The sequence below is a fragment of the Oncorhynchus gorbuscha genome, unplaced genomic scaffold, assembly GCF_021184085.1.
Source record: "Oncorhynchus gorbuscha isolate QuinsamMale2020 ecotype Even-year unplaced genomic scaffold, OgorEven_v1.0 Un_scaffold_1818, whole genome shotgun sequence".
NCBI lineage: Eukaryota > Metazoa > Chordata > Actinopteri > Salmoniformes > Salmonidae > Oncorhynchus > Oncorhynchus gorbuscha.
The window spans coordinates 1-15,000 of record NW_025746492.1 but is presented as its reverse complement, the minus strand read 5'-3'; the positions used below and the strand labels follow the sequence as shown (position 1 = coordinate 15,000).

The window sequence follows — 15,000 nt, the reverse complement described above, 5'->3', positions numbered from 1 at the left end:
CTGCAATGGTTGACAAACCAATTCCCTCTGGGATTATTAGTAATAAAGCATTTCTTGTCTTTTCTTTCCTATCACAGGAGATCTCTGAGCTGAGGAAGAGAAGCGCTACCCTCACCCAGCTAGCCCAGTCTGATGACTACGTACTTTTCTTCAAGGTTAGAGACTCTTTCTGTTCATCACATCTTTTTTTCTTTATTCATCCTTTTCAACAATTTCTACCTTTTTTTAAACCGTTGTTTCCTTCAGTTAACTTAGTTACAAGGTAAGAGGTACTTTTCCTTTCCATTCTCTTCATTTAAAATTATCTTGCCTCTTGTTTTTTCTCATTCATTTATTCCTCCATTCTCTTTATTCCTCTTCTCAGACATTCTCCACCCCGCCTCAGACCCGGGATTGGTCGGATGCTGTTGTGACCTCTGACCTCACCTCAGGGGCGGTGCTTCTGACTGTCAATCAAATGGTGGAGCGGTTTCGGGAGGAGCTCAAGAGACTGCCGGAGATCTGTGAGTTATGACTGACCGTTGTAGATCTCCTATACATTCTATCTATGAGTACTATCAGTTTCAAAGTGGGCAAAACTGGTTGAAATTACCTCAAGATTTTACCACTTTTGCTCGCTGGGTTGTTGCAAGTGACAAACAAAGAATATCACCAATACTGTAGTGTTGAGACGGTCTAATTTTACTTTATGAGCATTACTAGGCTACAATAATGTAGTGTTGAGATGTCTAATTTTACTTTATGAGCACTACTAGGCTACAATACTGTAGTGTTGTGACTGTCTAACTTACCTTCATGAACACTACTAGGCTACAATACTGTAGTGTTGAGACGGTCTAACTTTACTTTATGAACACGACTAGGCTACAATACAATATGTAGAGGATGATGTAGACCATCGATTCTCAACTGGTGGGTCGTGACCCAAATTTAGGTCGCAAGCGGTTTTGAATGGGTTGTGTGTGTGTCAGTAAAATAAATACAAAATTTAATAAAAAATACTCCAGTCTAAACTTAAACAATTTAAACCAGGTAGAGAGTGTGAATAATAAATTTAAAAAATGATAATGAACTTACTTTTTTTTTTTATAATTTAATCTCTGAACAGTTTGTCTTCAATCACAGTATTTTCAATATAAAGCTATTAGCAGCACTATTTTGGTTGATTTTGTTGTCTCAAACCAGTGAGTTTATTAACAATCTTCATCAAGAACATGGGCAAAATGTATTTATTGACAATGAAAGAGGTGGGAATGTTGTTCCCTTGTCATATAATTACTATATTCAAAATCAATACAGAATTAAAAATAGTTTTTCAGATTATATTTTGCAGATTATTTTTCCCAATGCAAATATTGTGTCGTGACAGACAAGCTGGTTAATTTAGGGTCCCAAGGCAAAACCAGTTGAGAACCTATAGACCCATAAACTGCATTGTCTTTTCTTGGCCAGGTCTGCGTCCTCAACCTCAAACAGACCAATCCGTGGGGAGATATAGTCCAAGTAAGGTTTACACGCTCAAAGTACCATCCCATCTGTATCTTTTAGTGTTAACTATGATCTAATATGTGTCTGATATTGATTAATGCATTCTCTTATGTTTGGCCAGGGTTGCGTCCTCAACCTCAACCAGAACAATCTGTGGGAAGATGTAGTCCAAGTATGATTTTCATTCATGTCTGTGTCACACTCAAAGTCCCAGCTCCTCCCATTCTGTGTGTCTAATAATCTATACGGTATTGATTTGATGTATTCTATTTTGTTTGGCCAGGTTTGCTTTCTCAACCAAACTATGCTGTCGGAAGAACTAGTCCAAGTAAGTGCAAGATAACATTCATGTCTCTGTCACACTCACAGACCCAACAGTCTAATAATTCATACAGTAATTGATTTCCTGTATTCTAATTTGTTTGTCCAGATTTACCTTCTCAACCAGACCAGTCGTTGGGAAGAAGTAGTCCAAGTTAGATTTAATTCACTGTTTCTTCTGTCACAGGTTTGTGTTCTCATCCCTTTCCATTTGTTTCTAATAATAATACTGTATTTGATTACATGATATTGTTTTGCCAGGTTTGCGTTCTCCACCTCCACCAGAACACTCTGTAGGAAGAGATAGTCCAGGTTTGTGTTCTCCACCTCCACCAGAACACTCTGTAGGAAGAGATAGTCCAGGTTTGCGTTCTCCACCTCCACCAGAACACTCTGTAGGAAGAGATTGTCCAGGTTTGTGTTCTCCACCTCCACCAGAACACTCTGTAGGAAGAGATAGTCCAGGTTTGCGTTCTCCACCTCCACCAGAACACTCTGTAGGAAGAGATAGTCCAGTTTTGCGTTCTCCACCTCCACCAGAACACTCTATAGGAAGAGATAGTCCAGGTTTGCGTTCTCCACCTCCACCAGAACACTCTGTAGGAAGAGATAGTCCAGGTTTGTGTTCTCCACCTCCACCAGAACACTCTGTAGGAAGAGATAGTCCAGGTTTGTGTTCTCCACCTCCACCAGAACACTACCTAAGCCGGCTGGTCGTTCATTCTATCAGTTCGGTTGCCAGAGACGCGACCCAGTCATTCAGTTCTGTATCTATGAATGTGATCCAGTCGTTCAGTTCTGTATCTATGAATGTGATCCAGTCGTTCAGTTCTGTATCTATGAATGTGATCCAGTCGTTCAGTTCTGTATCTATGAATGCGACCCAGTCGTTCAGTTCTGTATCTATGAATGTGATCCAGTCGTTCAGTTCTGTATCTATGAATGCGATCCAGTCATTCATTCTAAATGTTCCATTGCCATACTGGCTGGAAACGTTTTATCCCTTGCTTGCTAGCTTGCCAACTACGGCTAACTTACAGTCACGTCAAACAGTGCAGCCAGAATATCAACAGTAGCTGCATTAGCATTAGTTTAAGCTGTTATCTAGTGACATTTATTTGGATACATCCACAACAATGAGCTGATGAGGCGCGATTTGGCCTGGCGTAGAACATGTTCTATCCCATCAGGACGCTGTTGGTCAGAGGAGCTAGCCAACAACACAATCACTTCAGATTGAAGCTGGAACAACTGCAAACTAGCTGCACTTCGTCTCGTTTTACCTTTTTTCAATTGACATTTCTTGCTATACTGTATACCTAATGCCAGCTGATTCATGATTTAGACTGGCTGAGAAACACTGCCTGTCTGTCTCATCCCGACTCCCAACAACTTCATTACCATGGGACAGCTGGAGATCCAATTTGAATATTGAAACTACGTTGAACATGTCGGAGAGACAGACAGGTTTATACAAATCTCAGCTGTTGAAAACTAAATGTTAGTCTAAAAAAAATGTGAGATAACGTCTAGATATCTTTTTATAGTGGAGATAAAGTTCATGACTTCCCTGCCTGGGCTGATGAGACAGTGGATTGCGCAGTCTGATGGAACAGAGTAAATAGGCATTTTAACATGATAGATTTAGCCGGTGGTAACTTGTGGAATAGACACCGGCTGGAATGAGATTTTAACCAATCAGCATTTAGGATTAGACCCACCCATTGTTTTATTACATGTATTCACTTTTGTTTGGCCAGATTGGCTTTCTCAACCTCAACCAGACCAGTCAGTGGGAAGAAATCCAAAACCAAGTAAGGTTTTGATTCATTTATTAACTCAAAGTCCCAGTCATGTGATAATACATACAGTATTTGATCAGGGGTTAGATGGTTTAACACCTCTCTCTCTCTCTCTCTCTCTCTCTCTCTCTCTCTCTCTCTCTCTCTCTCTCTCTCTCTCTCTCTCTCTCTCTCTCTCTCTCTCTCTCTCTCTCTCTCTCTCTCTCTCTCTCTCTCTCTCCAGAGGTGAGGAGAGTGCAGGAATATGCAGGTATGTACTTCCTTCTTCCTTTATCATGTTTTCTGTGTTCATGTGTCAAGCACATTTCTGCTAGTTATAGACACAAAACTGCTGATTGAACTCTTGATTGGTGATTGATGACTTTTTCTCCCTCTTTCTCTATGCCTCTGTTCTCTCCTTCTCTCCCTCTGTATGTCTCTCTCTCTGCCCACCCTCCCCTTCTACCTCACCCTCTCCCCTCCTCTCCCTCTCAGTGGACATAACCCTGGACCCCCTCACCGCCCACCCACGCCTGCTCATCTCCGACGACGGCAAGCAGGTGCGCTGCTGGGACCGCTACCAGCACGTGGCGGACGGCCCTGAGCGCTTTGACCGTGTGGTCTGCGTCCTCGGGCGCCAGGCCTTCTCTTCGGGACGCCATTACTGGGAGGTGAGAACAGAAGCAGGGCTGGTTTCATTCCAACAGCCACCAGGCTGAAGAACAGTGGCTCATAATGGGGCCTGATAGATGGAGGGACTGTATGCCAGGGATGATGTCAATATACATGTGCTCACCTTCCAGTGTTGTTGTATTGAATGATGTTGTATTGTAGTGTATTGATTATGACTTTGGGTGATTTGTATTCGTAGGTGGAGGTGGGTGGGAAGACGGACTGGGACCTGGGCGTGGCTAGCCACTCCATCAACAGGAAAGGGAAGATCATAGTAAGCCCTGCCCACGGCTACTGGTTCCTGAGTCTCCGGGATAAGAACGACTACGCGTTCCGAACGGAACCGTCGACAGCGCTGGGCCTCAACCACAAACCCAACCGTATAGGGATCTACGTAGACTGTGATAAGGGACAGGTGTCCTTCTATAACGTGGACGCTAAGATGCTCATCTATACATTCACCGACAGCTTCTCGGATGTCATTCATCCCTTCTTCAGCCCTTGCACCAATAAGTCTGGCAGGAACGAGGCGCCGCTCATCATTTGTCCTGTCTCGATGCCTCTGGTGGACTGAGATGGGTTTTCGTTTTTTGTTAATTCCTTAAGGTAGTTTCATTCAGTCTGTCCTTGTTCAATGTTCTTCACTGAGCCAATAGGACGGGACTGGATAGGTCAAAGCAATATGGTGGAAGCTATAGCTGATGCGCCCAATATACCCAGATGTCTCATGTCAACATAGGGAAGGGAACAAGGCCAGAAGAGAGGGAACAATTTTGTGGAATGAAATACAGTCTCTTAGAACCATTCATAATGACCTCCTCTGTTCTATGGAGCTGACCAATGGATAATCTGGATACTGAGTCTGGATCGGACTGATCATTTTGACCAATACAACCGACTACAGTCCATCAGTCTGAGAATTAAGGATTTCACCATCTGTCCTTATCACACGATGGATTAATCTGTCTATATAGGGTCATATGTGTCTCACATGGCTCCCTATTCCTATATAGTCTGCTTCTTTGACAAGAGGCCCCATGGGCCCTATGTATTGCATTACTATAGGGAATAGTGTGCTATTTGTGACATAACCACAGTCATTACAAATAAAACATATTACTTGTACATTACAATCCAATTTTTGAAGAATGTCCACAATAAACCGAATGTAAACTATGTGGACTGGGAGCCACTGAGTAAGACCCAGAGACAGACACAAAGACAAAGAATCCTTTATGAGCCAGTCAATTTAGTCGTCGTATTCTACACAGAGTGGACAAAACATTAAGAACACCTGCTCTTTCCATGACATGGACTGACCAGGTGAATCCAGGTGAACGCTTTGAGCCCTTACTGATGTCACTTGTTAAATCCACTTACATCAGTGTAGATGAAGGGGAGGAGACAGGATAAATATGGATTTTTAAGCCTTGTGACAATTGAGACATGGATTGCGTATGTGTGCCATTCGGAGGGTGAATGGGCAAGACGAGAGATGTAAGTGCCTTTGAACGGGGTATGGTAGTAGGTGCCCGGCTCACCGGTTTGTCTCAAGAACTGCAACGCTGCTGGGTTTTTCACGCTCAACATATTGGATAGCCTGGGGTGAATGAGACTGAATACTTTTGGAAAATTATATTAGTGACAGAATATATTTGAATCATGTTGTAATAGGAGTTCAATTGGAGGCTAATCTAATAAATCATTGCATGAATTTTTCTAAAATAACCCTGACCTTGAGTTGTCAATCTTCTTGAACTTTCTAGTACAGTATTGTATAGGCTATTATATTATATTATACCCTGTTAGAGCCTATTAAATTAGCATATTCAATAAGGCTACAAATAAAATATTTATCCAATTGATAGCCTGCATTTCATTAAATCTGAAAGCAGGTATAGGGCCAATACCACAACTATCTAATAGGCAGAATAATTACAGTGTAAACGTGATGTTTACATGAGGGGTGTTGAAAAACTTCCCTCCCCGCGATGCCTGCATCCGCCGTTGACTGCAGCTAAAGGTCACCGAGAAAGCTACGTGCCAGGTATGGCTGTTGTAGACTGCGTCGGTCCGGAGGAGGAGAGCTGGAGAGGAGACTGAGTAGAGCCTCGGAAATAAGAGATCAGACAAACACAGCAAGCAGCATGCCGTTTGGGATAGTAACGCTTCCCACTGTCCGATACCATCATCACTAAGCACTGAACAAATATCCAAAGCGGTAAGTGCTTCGAAAGGTTTTTTTAATTACGTTACACATTTTCATAAACGTTTTCTTGCAGCTGGGGGGAATCCAGTTCGGAGGTTCATATCGTATTGACATCTAACTGGGCGTAGGCTAGGCTATCTGCCGATCTGTCCGTCTGTCTGTCTGTCTCTCTCTCTCAGGTTGAATATATTCGATTTGATTTATATCACAATGACAATATAACGAATATGTTGTTGTCCAAATATATTCGTCGCAGTTTTGCCCATCCGTTGAAACGACAGCAAATGCAACTCTGTGCCTATGTTCCAGTTTTGATGCGCACTCCATCCAATGGGCATGCAGTGTGTGTGATCATCAACATGGAAATTGTAACATTAGAATAAAAACACTGGTGGGCTATGTGATTGAAAGGAACAGCATTGAATTGGCTATATATTCAATAAACAACCAAAGCAGCCTAATGAACACCTGTTCGCAAGTATTTTGTAATTAGGCTAAAACCGGTGAAAAATGTCCCGGGCGGCGCATGTATCGATGTCCCTCCCTGTTGATGCGGTGGTCGCGGTTCGGGGCTGAGTCGTTCCCAACAGTGCCGCATTTGCATGTAGAACAGTGACAGTGTCAAATAAGGTAGAAGCCTACCAACCGCGATGCCTTTGCACAATGCGTCCAGGTCCCACTGATAACTGCAGTGGTGTAAAGTAACAAAGTAAAATCTACTTTGAAGTAGACGACTACTTAATTATTTTTGGGGGATATCTGTACGTTACTTGAAGCCTTCAACAGTGCATTTTGAAAGTTTTCATACCCCTTGACACTTTCCACATTTTGTTAGGTTACAGCCTTTTTTAAAAAATGTATATATTTTTACTCATCAATCTACACATAATACTCCACAATAACAAAGAAAAAACAGGTTTGCAAAAAAAATAAAACATTACATTTACATAAGTATTCAGACCCTTTACTCAGTACTTTGTTGAAGTACCTTTGGCAATGATTACAGCCTTGAGTCTTCTTGGGTATGATGCTACAAGCTTGGCACATCTGTACTTGTGGAGTTTCTCCCATTCTTCTCTGCAGATCCTCTCAAGCTCTGTCAGGTTGGTTGGGGAGTGTCGCTGCACAGCTATTTTCAGGTCTCTCCAGAGATGTTCCATTGGGTTCAAATCCGGACTCTGGCTGGGCCTCTCAAGGACATTCAGAGACTGGTCCCGAAGCCACTCCTGCATTGTCTTGGCTGTGTGCTTAGGGTTGTTGTCCTGTTGGAAGGTCTGAGGTCTGGGGCAGGTTTTCGTCAAGGATCTCTCTGTACTTTGCACAGTTCATCTTTCCCAGTTCATCGTTCCCTGACCCCGATTATTGGAGGACAAAAAACCGATACCGATTAATCGGCCAATTTAAAAAAATATATATTTATAATAATGACAATTACAACAATACTGAATGAACACTTATTTTAACTTAATATAATACATCAATAAAATCAATTTAGCCTCAAATAAATAATGAAACATGTTCAATTTGGTTTAAATAATGCAAAAACAATGTGTTGGAGAAGTCAAAGTGCAAAATGTGCCATGTAAAAAAGCTAACGTTTGAGTTCCTTGCTCAGAACATGAGAACATATGAAAGCTGGTGGTTCCTTTTAACATGAGACTTCAATATTGCAAGGTAAGAGATTTTAGGTTGTAGTTAATATATTATTTATAGGACTATTTCTCTCTATACCGTTTGTATTTCATATACCTTTGACTATTGGATGTGCTTATAGGCACTATAGTATTGCCAGTGTAACAGTATACCTTCCGTCCCTCTCCTCGCCCCTACCTGGGCTCGAACCAGGAACACATCGACAACAGCCACACTCGAAACAGCGTTACCCATCACTCCACAAAAGCCACGGGGGGAATAACTACTCCAAGTCTCAGAGCGAATGACGTTTGAAACGCTATTAGCGTTGCAAACCCCGCTAACTAGCTAGCCATTTCACATCGGTTACACCAGCCATTAGGCTGATAGGCTTGAAGTCATAAACAGCGCTGTGCTTGTGAAGAGCTGCTGGCAAAATGCACGAAAGTGCTGTTTAAATGAATGCTTACGAGCCTGCTGCTGCCTACCATCGCTCAGTCAGACTGCTCTATCAAATCATAGACTTAACTATAACATAACACACAGAAATATGAGCCTTTGGTCATTAATATGGTAGAATCCAGAAACTATCATTTCGAAAACAAAACGTTTATTATTTCAGTGAAATACGGAACCGTTCGGTATTTTATCTAACGGGTTAACATCCCTAAGTCTAAATATTCTTGTTACATTGCACAACCTTCAATGTCATGTCATAATTACGTACAATTCTGGCAAATTAGTTCGCAATGAGCAAGGCTGCCCAAACTGTTGCATATACCCTGACTCTGTGCAATGAACGGAAGAGAAGTGACACAATTTCACCTGGTTAATATTGCCTGCTAACCTGGATTTCTTTTAGTTAAATATGCAGGTTTAAATATATATACTTCTGTGTTTTGATTTTAAGAAAGGCATTGATGTTCATGGTTAGGTACACATTGAGCAACGATACGCACCGCATCGATTATATGCAACGCAGGACACGCTAGATAAACTAGTACGATCATCAACCTTTTGTAGTTAACTAGTGATTATGATTGATTGATTGTTTTTTTATAAGATAAGTTTAATGCTAGCTTGCAACTTACCTTGGATCTACTGCATTCACGTAACAGGCAAGCTCCTCATGGAGTGCAATGAGAGGCAGGTGGTTAGAGCGTTGGACTAGTTAACTGTAAGGTTGCAAGATCCCCGAGCGAACAAGGTGAAAATGTGTCGTTTTGCCCCTGAACAAGGCAGATAACCCACCGTTCGAGGCCATCATTGAAAATAAGAATGTGTTCTTAACTGAATTGCCTAGTTAAATAAAGGTATAAACATTTTGTTTTTAAATAGGCAAAATCGAAGCCCAAAATACAGATTTCCGATTGTTATTAAAACTTGAAATCGGCCCTAATTAACCGGCCATTAAGTGTCCATCGGGTTCTTGGTCACCTCCCTGACCAAGGCCCTTCTCCCTTGATTGCTCAGTTTGGCTTGGCGGCCGGCTCTAGGAAGAGTCTTGGTGGTTCCAAACGTCTTCCATTTAAGAATGATGAAAGCAACTGTTTTCTTGGGGACCTTCAATGCTGCAGAATTTTTGTGGGTACCTTTCCCCTGATCTGTACCTTAACACAATCCTGTCTCGGAGCTCTACAGACAATTCCTTCGACCTCATGGCTTGGTTTTTGCTCTGACGTGCACTTTCAACTGTGGGACCTTAAATAGACAGGTTTGTGCCTTTCTAAATCATGTCCAATCAATTGAATTTATCACAGGTGGACTCCAATCAAGTTGTAGAAACATCTTAAGGATGATGAATGAAAACTGGAAGCACCTGAACTAAATTTCGAGTCTCATAGCAAAGTGTCTGAATACTTATGTAAATAAGTTATTTATGCTTTTTATTTATAATACATTTGCAAACATTTCTAAAAACATTTGCTTTGTCATTATCGGGTATTGTGTATAGATTGATAAAAAAATATATATAAATAATATAGAATAATGCAGTAACGTAACAAAATGTGTAACAAGTGAAGGGGTCTGAATACTTTCCGAATGCACTGTACTTTATTAGTCCTTATTGTCCCTGACACCAACAGTAGGCTACTCAATAATGGAATGCTTAGCAGGACAGGGAAGAATGGTCCAATTCATACAGTTATCAAGAGAACATCCTTGGTCATCCATACTGCCTCTGATCTGGCGAACTCACTTAACACAGATGCTTTGTTTGTAAATGATGTCTGAGTGTTTGTGAATGGTCTGTTGGTCAGTGTTGGAGTGTGTCCCTGGCTATCCATTAAAAACAGCTAATTGTGCCGTCTGGTTTGCTTTATATAAGGAATTTGGATGGATTTATAGCTTCTACTTTTGATCCTTAAAGCTACAATATATAACTTTTTGGGTGACCCCAACCAAATGCACATAGAAATGTGAGTGATAGATATGTCATTCTCATTGAAAGCAAGTATAAGAAGTGGTGTATCTATTCTATGTGCTCCATTTCTATGGTTCTCATTCTTAAGTTTTGTTTTTGCGTCTTTTACTTTCAGTTTTGCACACCAGCTTCAAACAGCTTCAAATAAAATAATTTTGGTTATGGAAAACATATTTCACAGCAGTTTTCATGGTCCAATGATTCTCTACTTGCTTGTTTTGCCACATAAACTGAAATTAGGCAAACTATTACAATTTTAGCAACCAGGAAATGGAGTTATTTCTGCATAGTGCATCTTTAAGTGTATTTAAAAGCAGATCATTTTAGATTTTTACTCAAGTAGTATTCTACTGGGTGACTTTCACTTCCACTTCAGTCATTTTCTATTAGGGTCTTTAATTTAACTCAAGGATGACAATTGGGTACTTTTTCCACAACTGGATAACTGTCGATGGTACATTAAGGCCGTTATAAATAGAATGGAATGAGCTTCTCTCTGTTCTGTGTTCTATTTCCTCCCCATTCTAGCTTAGGTTACATAACACTCAAGGCTATTCCCCTCCAGTGTTTCCGTATTAGGGAGGATTGTGTGAATTAGGCTCGGTACCCAACTCCCAATGGTAAAACTGTAAGAAATGACTCTTTCTAATTTCTTCCTCTAATCCCACCTGGTAAGCTTTGGCGGCAGAGATAAGCTTCTTTAGTGAGCAGGTGAGGGAGTCGTTTAGCCGTGCCTTTGTCTGCAACACTGGACTGGACTCACAGCTGGGCGCTTCTAATGATATTGATAAAGCCGCAGTAGGATTAAATGTAAGGTCAAAGGTTATTGTTGACGTGCGGAAACAGATGGCACCCTATTCCCCTATTGGACCGTGTTAAAAGAAATGCACTAGGGTACCATTTGGAACTCAGTCTAGGGCTCTATCCAGCGGATTGATACGCTACAGTACCAGAGTACGTTTGGGCAGAAGTTGCTACCTGGCACAGAGCTAAAGAAAATAAACCACTTTACCATTATGACTTTGCCAGTGACACTTTAGTTTAGTTTACTTTTACTTTAGGAATATCATAGAAATATTGCCAAACACCATGCGACAAGTAACCTCAGATGTGAGTGCTTTTCCTATTTTGATTCACAGGTCTAGGATCAGCCATCGCTTATACCCAAATCATGACCGTAATTAGAGGGGAAAGTGTTTAACTGACCTAGGGGCTACTTTGTCCTACTTCTAGTTCTAAGAGGTGGTTTAGTCTGAGGGAACTTTTTGGCAGAAAATGACAGAAGCCAGAAGAAACTGTTGTTGAGGAGCTGTCACCTTTACAAAGAAATTGTGACTTGGTCTCTCTTTCTCTCCCTCTTTCACCTCACTCTTCACCTCTTTCATTCCTCATCTGCTCCCCCCTTTTCTCTCTCCATCTCTCTTGTTCTCCCTCTCTCTCTCTCTCTCTCTCTCTCTATCTCCTTACATTGTTCCTTGTCATGTTCTCTGAAGGAGGGTAATGATGACATCACAAATTCAGGCTGATACAGTGTGATCCATCATTCCTGGCCTGACGTTGACATGGCAACAGGCAGGAAGGGTGAGTCCTTGACTTCTATGTGTGTCTGTCTGTCTGTCTGTCTGTCTGTCTGTCTGTCTGTCTGTCTGTCTGTCTGTCTGTCTGTCTGTCTGTCTGTCTGTCTGTCTGTCTGTCTGTCTGTCTGTCTGTCTGTCTGTCTGTCTGTCTGTCTGTCTGTCTGTCTGTCTGTCTGTCTGTCTGTCTGTCTGTCTGTCTGTCTGTCTGTCTGTCTGTCTGTCTGTCTGTCTGTCTGTCTGTCTGTCTGTCTGTCTGTCTGTCTGTCTGTCTGTCTGTCTGTCTGTCTGTCTGTCTGTCTGTCTGTCTGTCTAACTGATATCGCCCAAACATTAATTAATTGATCTGCCAGCGATTGTCTCTAAGTGAATGGATTTTCAATCCCTTCCCGCTGTTTGTAAAGCCCTAATGCCATGTCAGACCTAAGTTATACTGATGGACCAAAACACTAACTCTCTCCCTCTCTCTCCTGCTCTCTGTCTCACTCTCTCTCTCATAAAAGTGCAATGAAAACTTGCAGTCGTATACAGCTGCTTAGCCATGCATGAATGATATGTGTGTGCGTGTGTTCAGTACGTGCCTGTGTGTGTATTTCTGTCCCTGACCGAGTCACGCCCTTACTGCCTCTTCCCCAGGGTCCACCTCAAAGGGAGGAAGCGTGCGTTTCCCTGACGACGAGGATGCCATGGGCTCCCCTGTTCACCGTGAGGACAAAGCCAATGATTCTTCCATCCCTGCTCTCCCAGAGCCTGATGGGAACTTCCTGGTTAAGGTGGGTGGGGTTTGGAATACGAATGCTCGAATTGCTTGTGCCAAGTTCAGTAGGCAAACATTGTTGAAAATTTCAGATTGAAATGTTATGAATAGAGCAGACATGATTCCTTATTCTACAGGTCATAGAGCCATGTTTGTTCTCCATAACATATTGCTACAACATTATGCCCTGCTCAATGCACCCCTGATGGGTACCTACATAAGAACTACTAAACACATTTCATAAGAAGTGTGTGAGTATTTAATAAGTGTTTATATAATTTGTACTGTGTTTCTCCTCTCTCTCTCTCTCTCTCTCTCTCTCTCTCTCTCACACTCTCACACACTCTCTCTCTCTCTTTTCAGGTAGGGTTCCTGAGGAGTCTGCATCGTTATGAGATCGTCTTCACCCTCCCAGAGGTGCCTGTGCTGGGGAAAGATGTGTGCTCCCTCCCTTCCTCCTCATCACCAACTCCCAGACCCCTCCTCAAAGTCAACCGTGTCACACCCACAGCAGAGGGTACGTTGGAGACCAGGGCCGTATGCATTAGGGCATGTCAAAGAAAACGTTCAACCGTTTTGCAATGGAAAATGAAAATGAGTGTTTCTTATTGTAGTCCAGCTATTCCCTTCCTGTTTCAATCAGTTGTTATACTGTTCGAAGCCTATTGAATGCGACCCAGGATAGAAACTGATATGATTGCTTCTGTGTTCCTTGTACAGGATCCAAATCGTCCAAATGGATATGAATTGAGTAAATGGATATATTGGTAAAGATGGGTGCAGTGTAGACCTGAAAGTGGCAGAAAACCACTAACAAGGCATATCTAATCTCCCATGTGCCCCTCTGCCAACAAACATATTAGCACCATAACAAGACACTGTTTTTGTCATTACTGTAACCTACTATTACAGTAACTGGTATGTTATCAAACCTGTGAAACTTGAATGTCTGTCTGGATCACTGGCGAAGGTCTCTTCCTTCTTCTACCTTTTCTCTCCCCCTCCATCCCCTGTCCCCAATGAATACTTGTCTGGCGCAAAGGCAACAATTTCCCTTTTATCACCTATTCTACATTCTTTAGATCCGCTCTCCATCCCCTGTTCCCCACCAATGCCATCTGACCCATGGAGGGTGAGGCTCTGATCGGAATTACCAGAGGAATATAACCACCACCAGACAGTCATTACCAGAGGAATATAACCACTACCAGACAGTCATTACCAGAGGAATATAACCACCACCAGACAGTCATTACCAGAGGAATATAACCACCACCAGACAGTCATTACCAGAGGAATATAACTACCACCAGACAGTCATTACCAGAGGAATATAACCACCACCAGACAGTCATTACCAGAGGAATATAACTACCACCAGACAGTCATTACCAGAGGAATATAACCACCACCAAACAGTCATTACCAGAGGAATATAACCACCACCAGACAGTCATTACCAGAGGAATATAACCACCACCAGACAGTCATTACCAGAGGAATATAACCACCACCAGACAGTCATTACTAGAGGAATATAACCACCACCAGACAGTCATTACCAGAGGAATATAACTACCACCAGACAGTCATTACCAGAGGAATATAACCACTACCAGACAGTCATTACCAGAGGAATATAACCACCACCAGACAGTCATTACCAGAGGAATATAACCACCACCAGACAGTCATTACCAGAGGAATATAACTACCACCAGACAGTCATTACCAGAGGAATATAACCACCACCAGACAGTCATTACCAGAGGAATATAACTACCACCAGACAGTCATTACCAGAGGAATATAACCACCACCAAACAGTCATTACCAGAGGAATATAACCACCACCAGACAGTCATTACCAGAGGAATATAACCACCACCAGACAGTCATTACCAGAGGAATATAACCACCACCAGACAGTCATTACCAGAGGAATATAACCACCACCAGACAGTCATTACCAGAGGAATATAACCACCACCAGACAGTCATTACCAGAGGAATATAACCACCACCAGACAGTCATTACTAGAGGAATATAACCACCACCAGACAGTCATTACCAGAGGAATATAACCACCACCAGACAGTCATTACCAGAGGAATATAACCACCACCAGACAGTCATTACC

At 42.1% G+C, this 15,000-nt stretch overlaps 2 protein-coding genes across 2 annotated transcripts in view; both read left to right on the top strand.

Moving 5' to 3' along the window:
• LOC124024282 (E3 ubiquitin/ISG15 ligase TRIM25-like) overlaps positions 1-5,142 on the top strand; it is a 9,622-nt gene extending 4,480 nt beyond the window's left edge. The window contains exons 5-15 of the mRNA XM_046338269.1: positions 78-155; positions 365-503; positions 1,453-1,503; positions 1,610-1,660; positions 1,772-1,816; positions 1,919-1,963; positions 2,071-2,121; positions 3,570-3,623; positions 3,835-3,861; positions 4,086-4,261; positions 4,462-5,142. Coding sequence (XP_046194225.1) covers positions 78-155; positions 365-503; positions 1,453-1,503; positions 1,610-1,660; positions 1,772-1,816; positions 1,919-1,963; positions 2,071-2,121; positions 3,570-3,623; positions 3,835-3,861; positions 4,086-4,261; positions 4,462-4,836 — 1,092 coding nt within the window. The 3' untranslated portion in view covers positions 4,837-5,142. The remainder of the gene's footprint in view (positions 1-77; positions 156-364; positions 504-1,452; positions 1,504-1,609; positions 1,661-1,771; positions 1,817-1,918; positions 1,964-2,070; positions 2,122-3,569; positions 3,624-3,834; positions 3,862-4,085; positions 4,262-4,461) is intronic.
• A 1,238-nt stretch (positions 5,143-6,380) lies between these two features.
• On the top strand, positions 6,381-14,064 carry LOC124024283 (UPF0687 protein C20orf27 homolog). Its single transcript, XM_046338271.1, has 5 exons — positions 6,381-6,483; positions 12,022-12,109; positions 12,739-12,875; positions 13,223-13,376; positions 13,942-14,064. Exons 2-5 carry the CDS (start codon positions 12,091-12,093, stop codon positions 14,001-14,003), a joined length of 372 nt encoding a protein of 123 aa, XP_046194227.1. The 5' UTR covers positions 6,381-6,483; positions 12,022-12,090; the 3' UTR covers positions 14,004-14,064.
• The last annotated feature ends 936 nt before the right edge of the window (positions 14,065-15,000 follow it).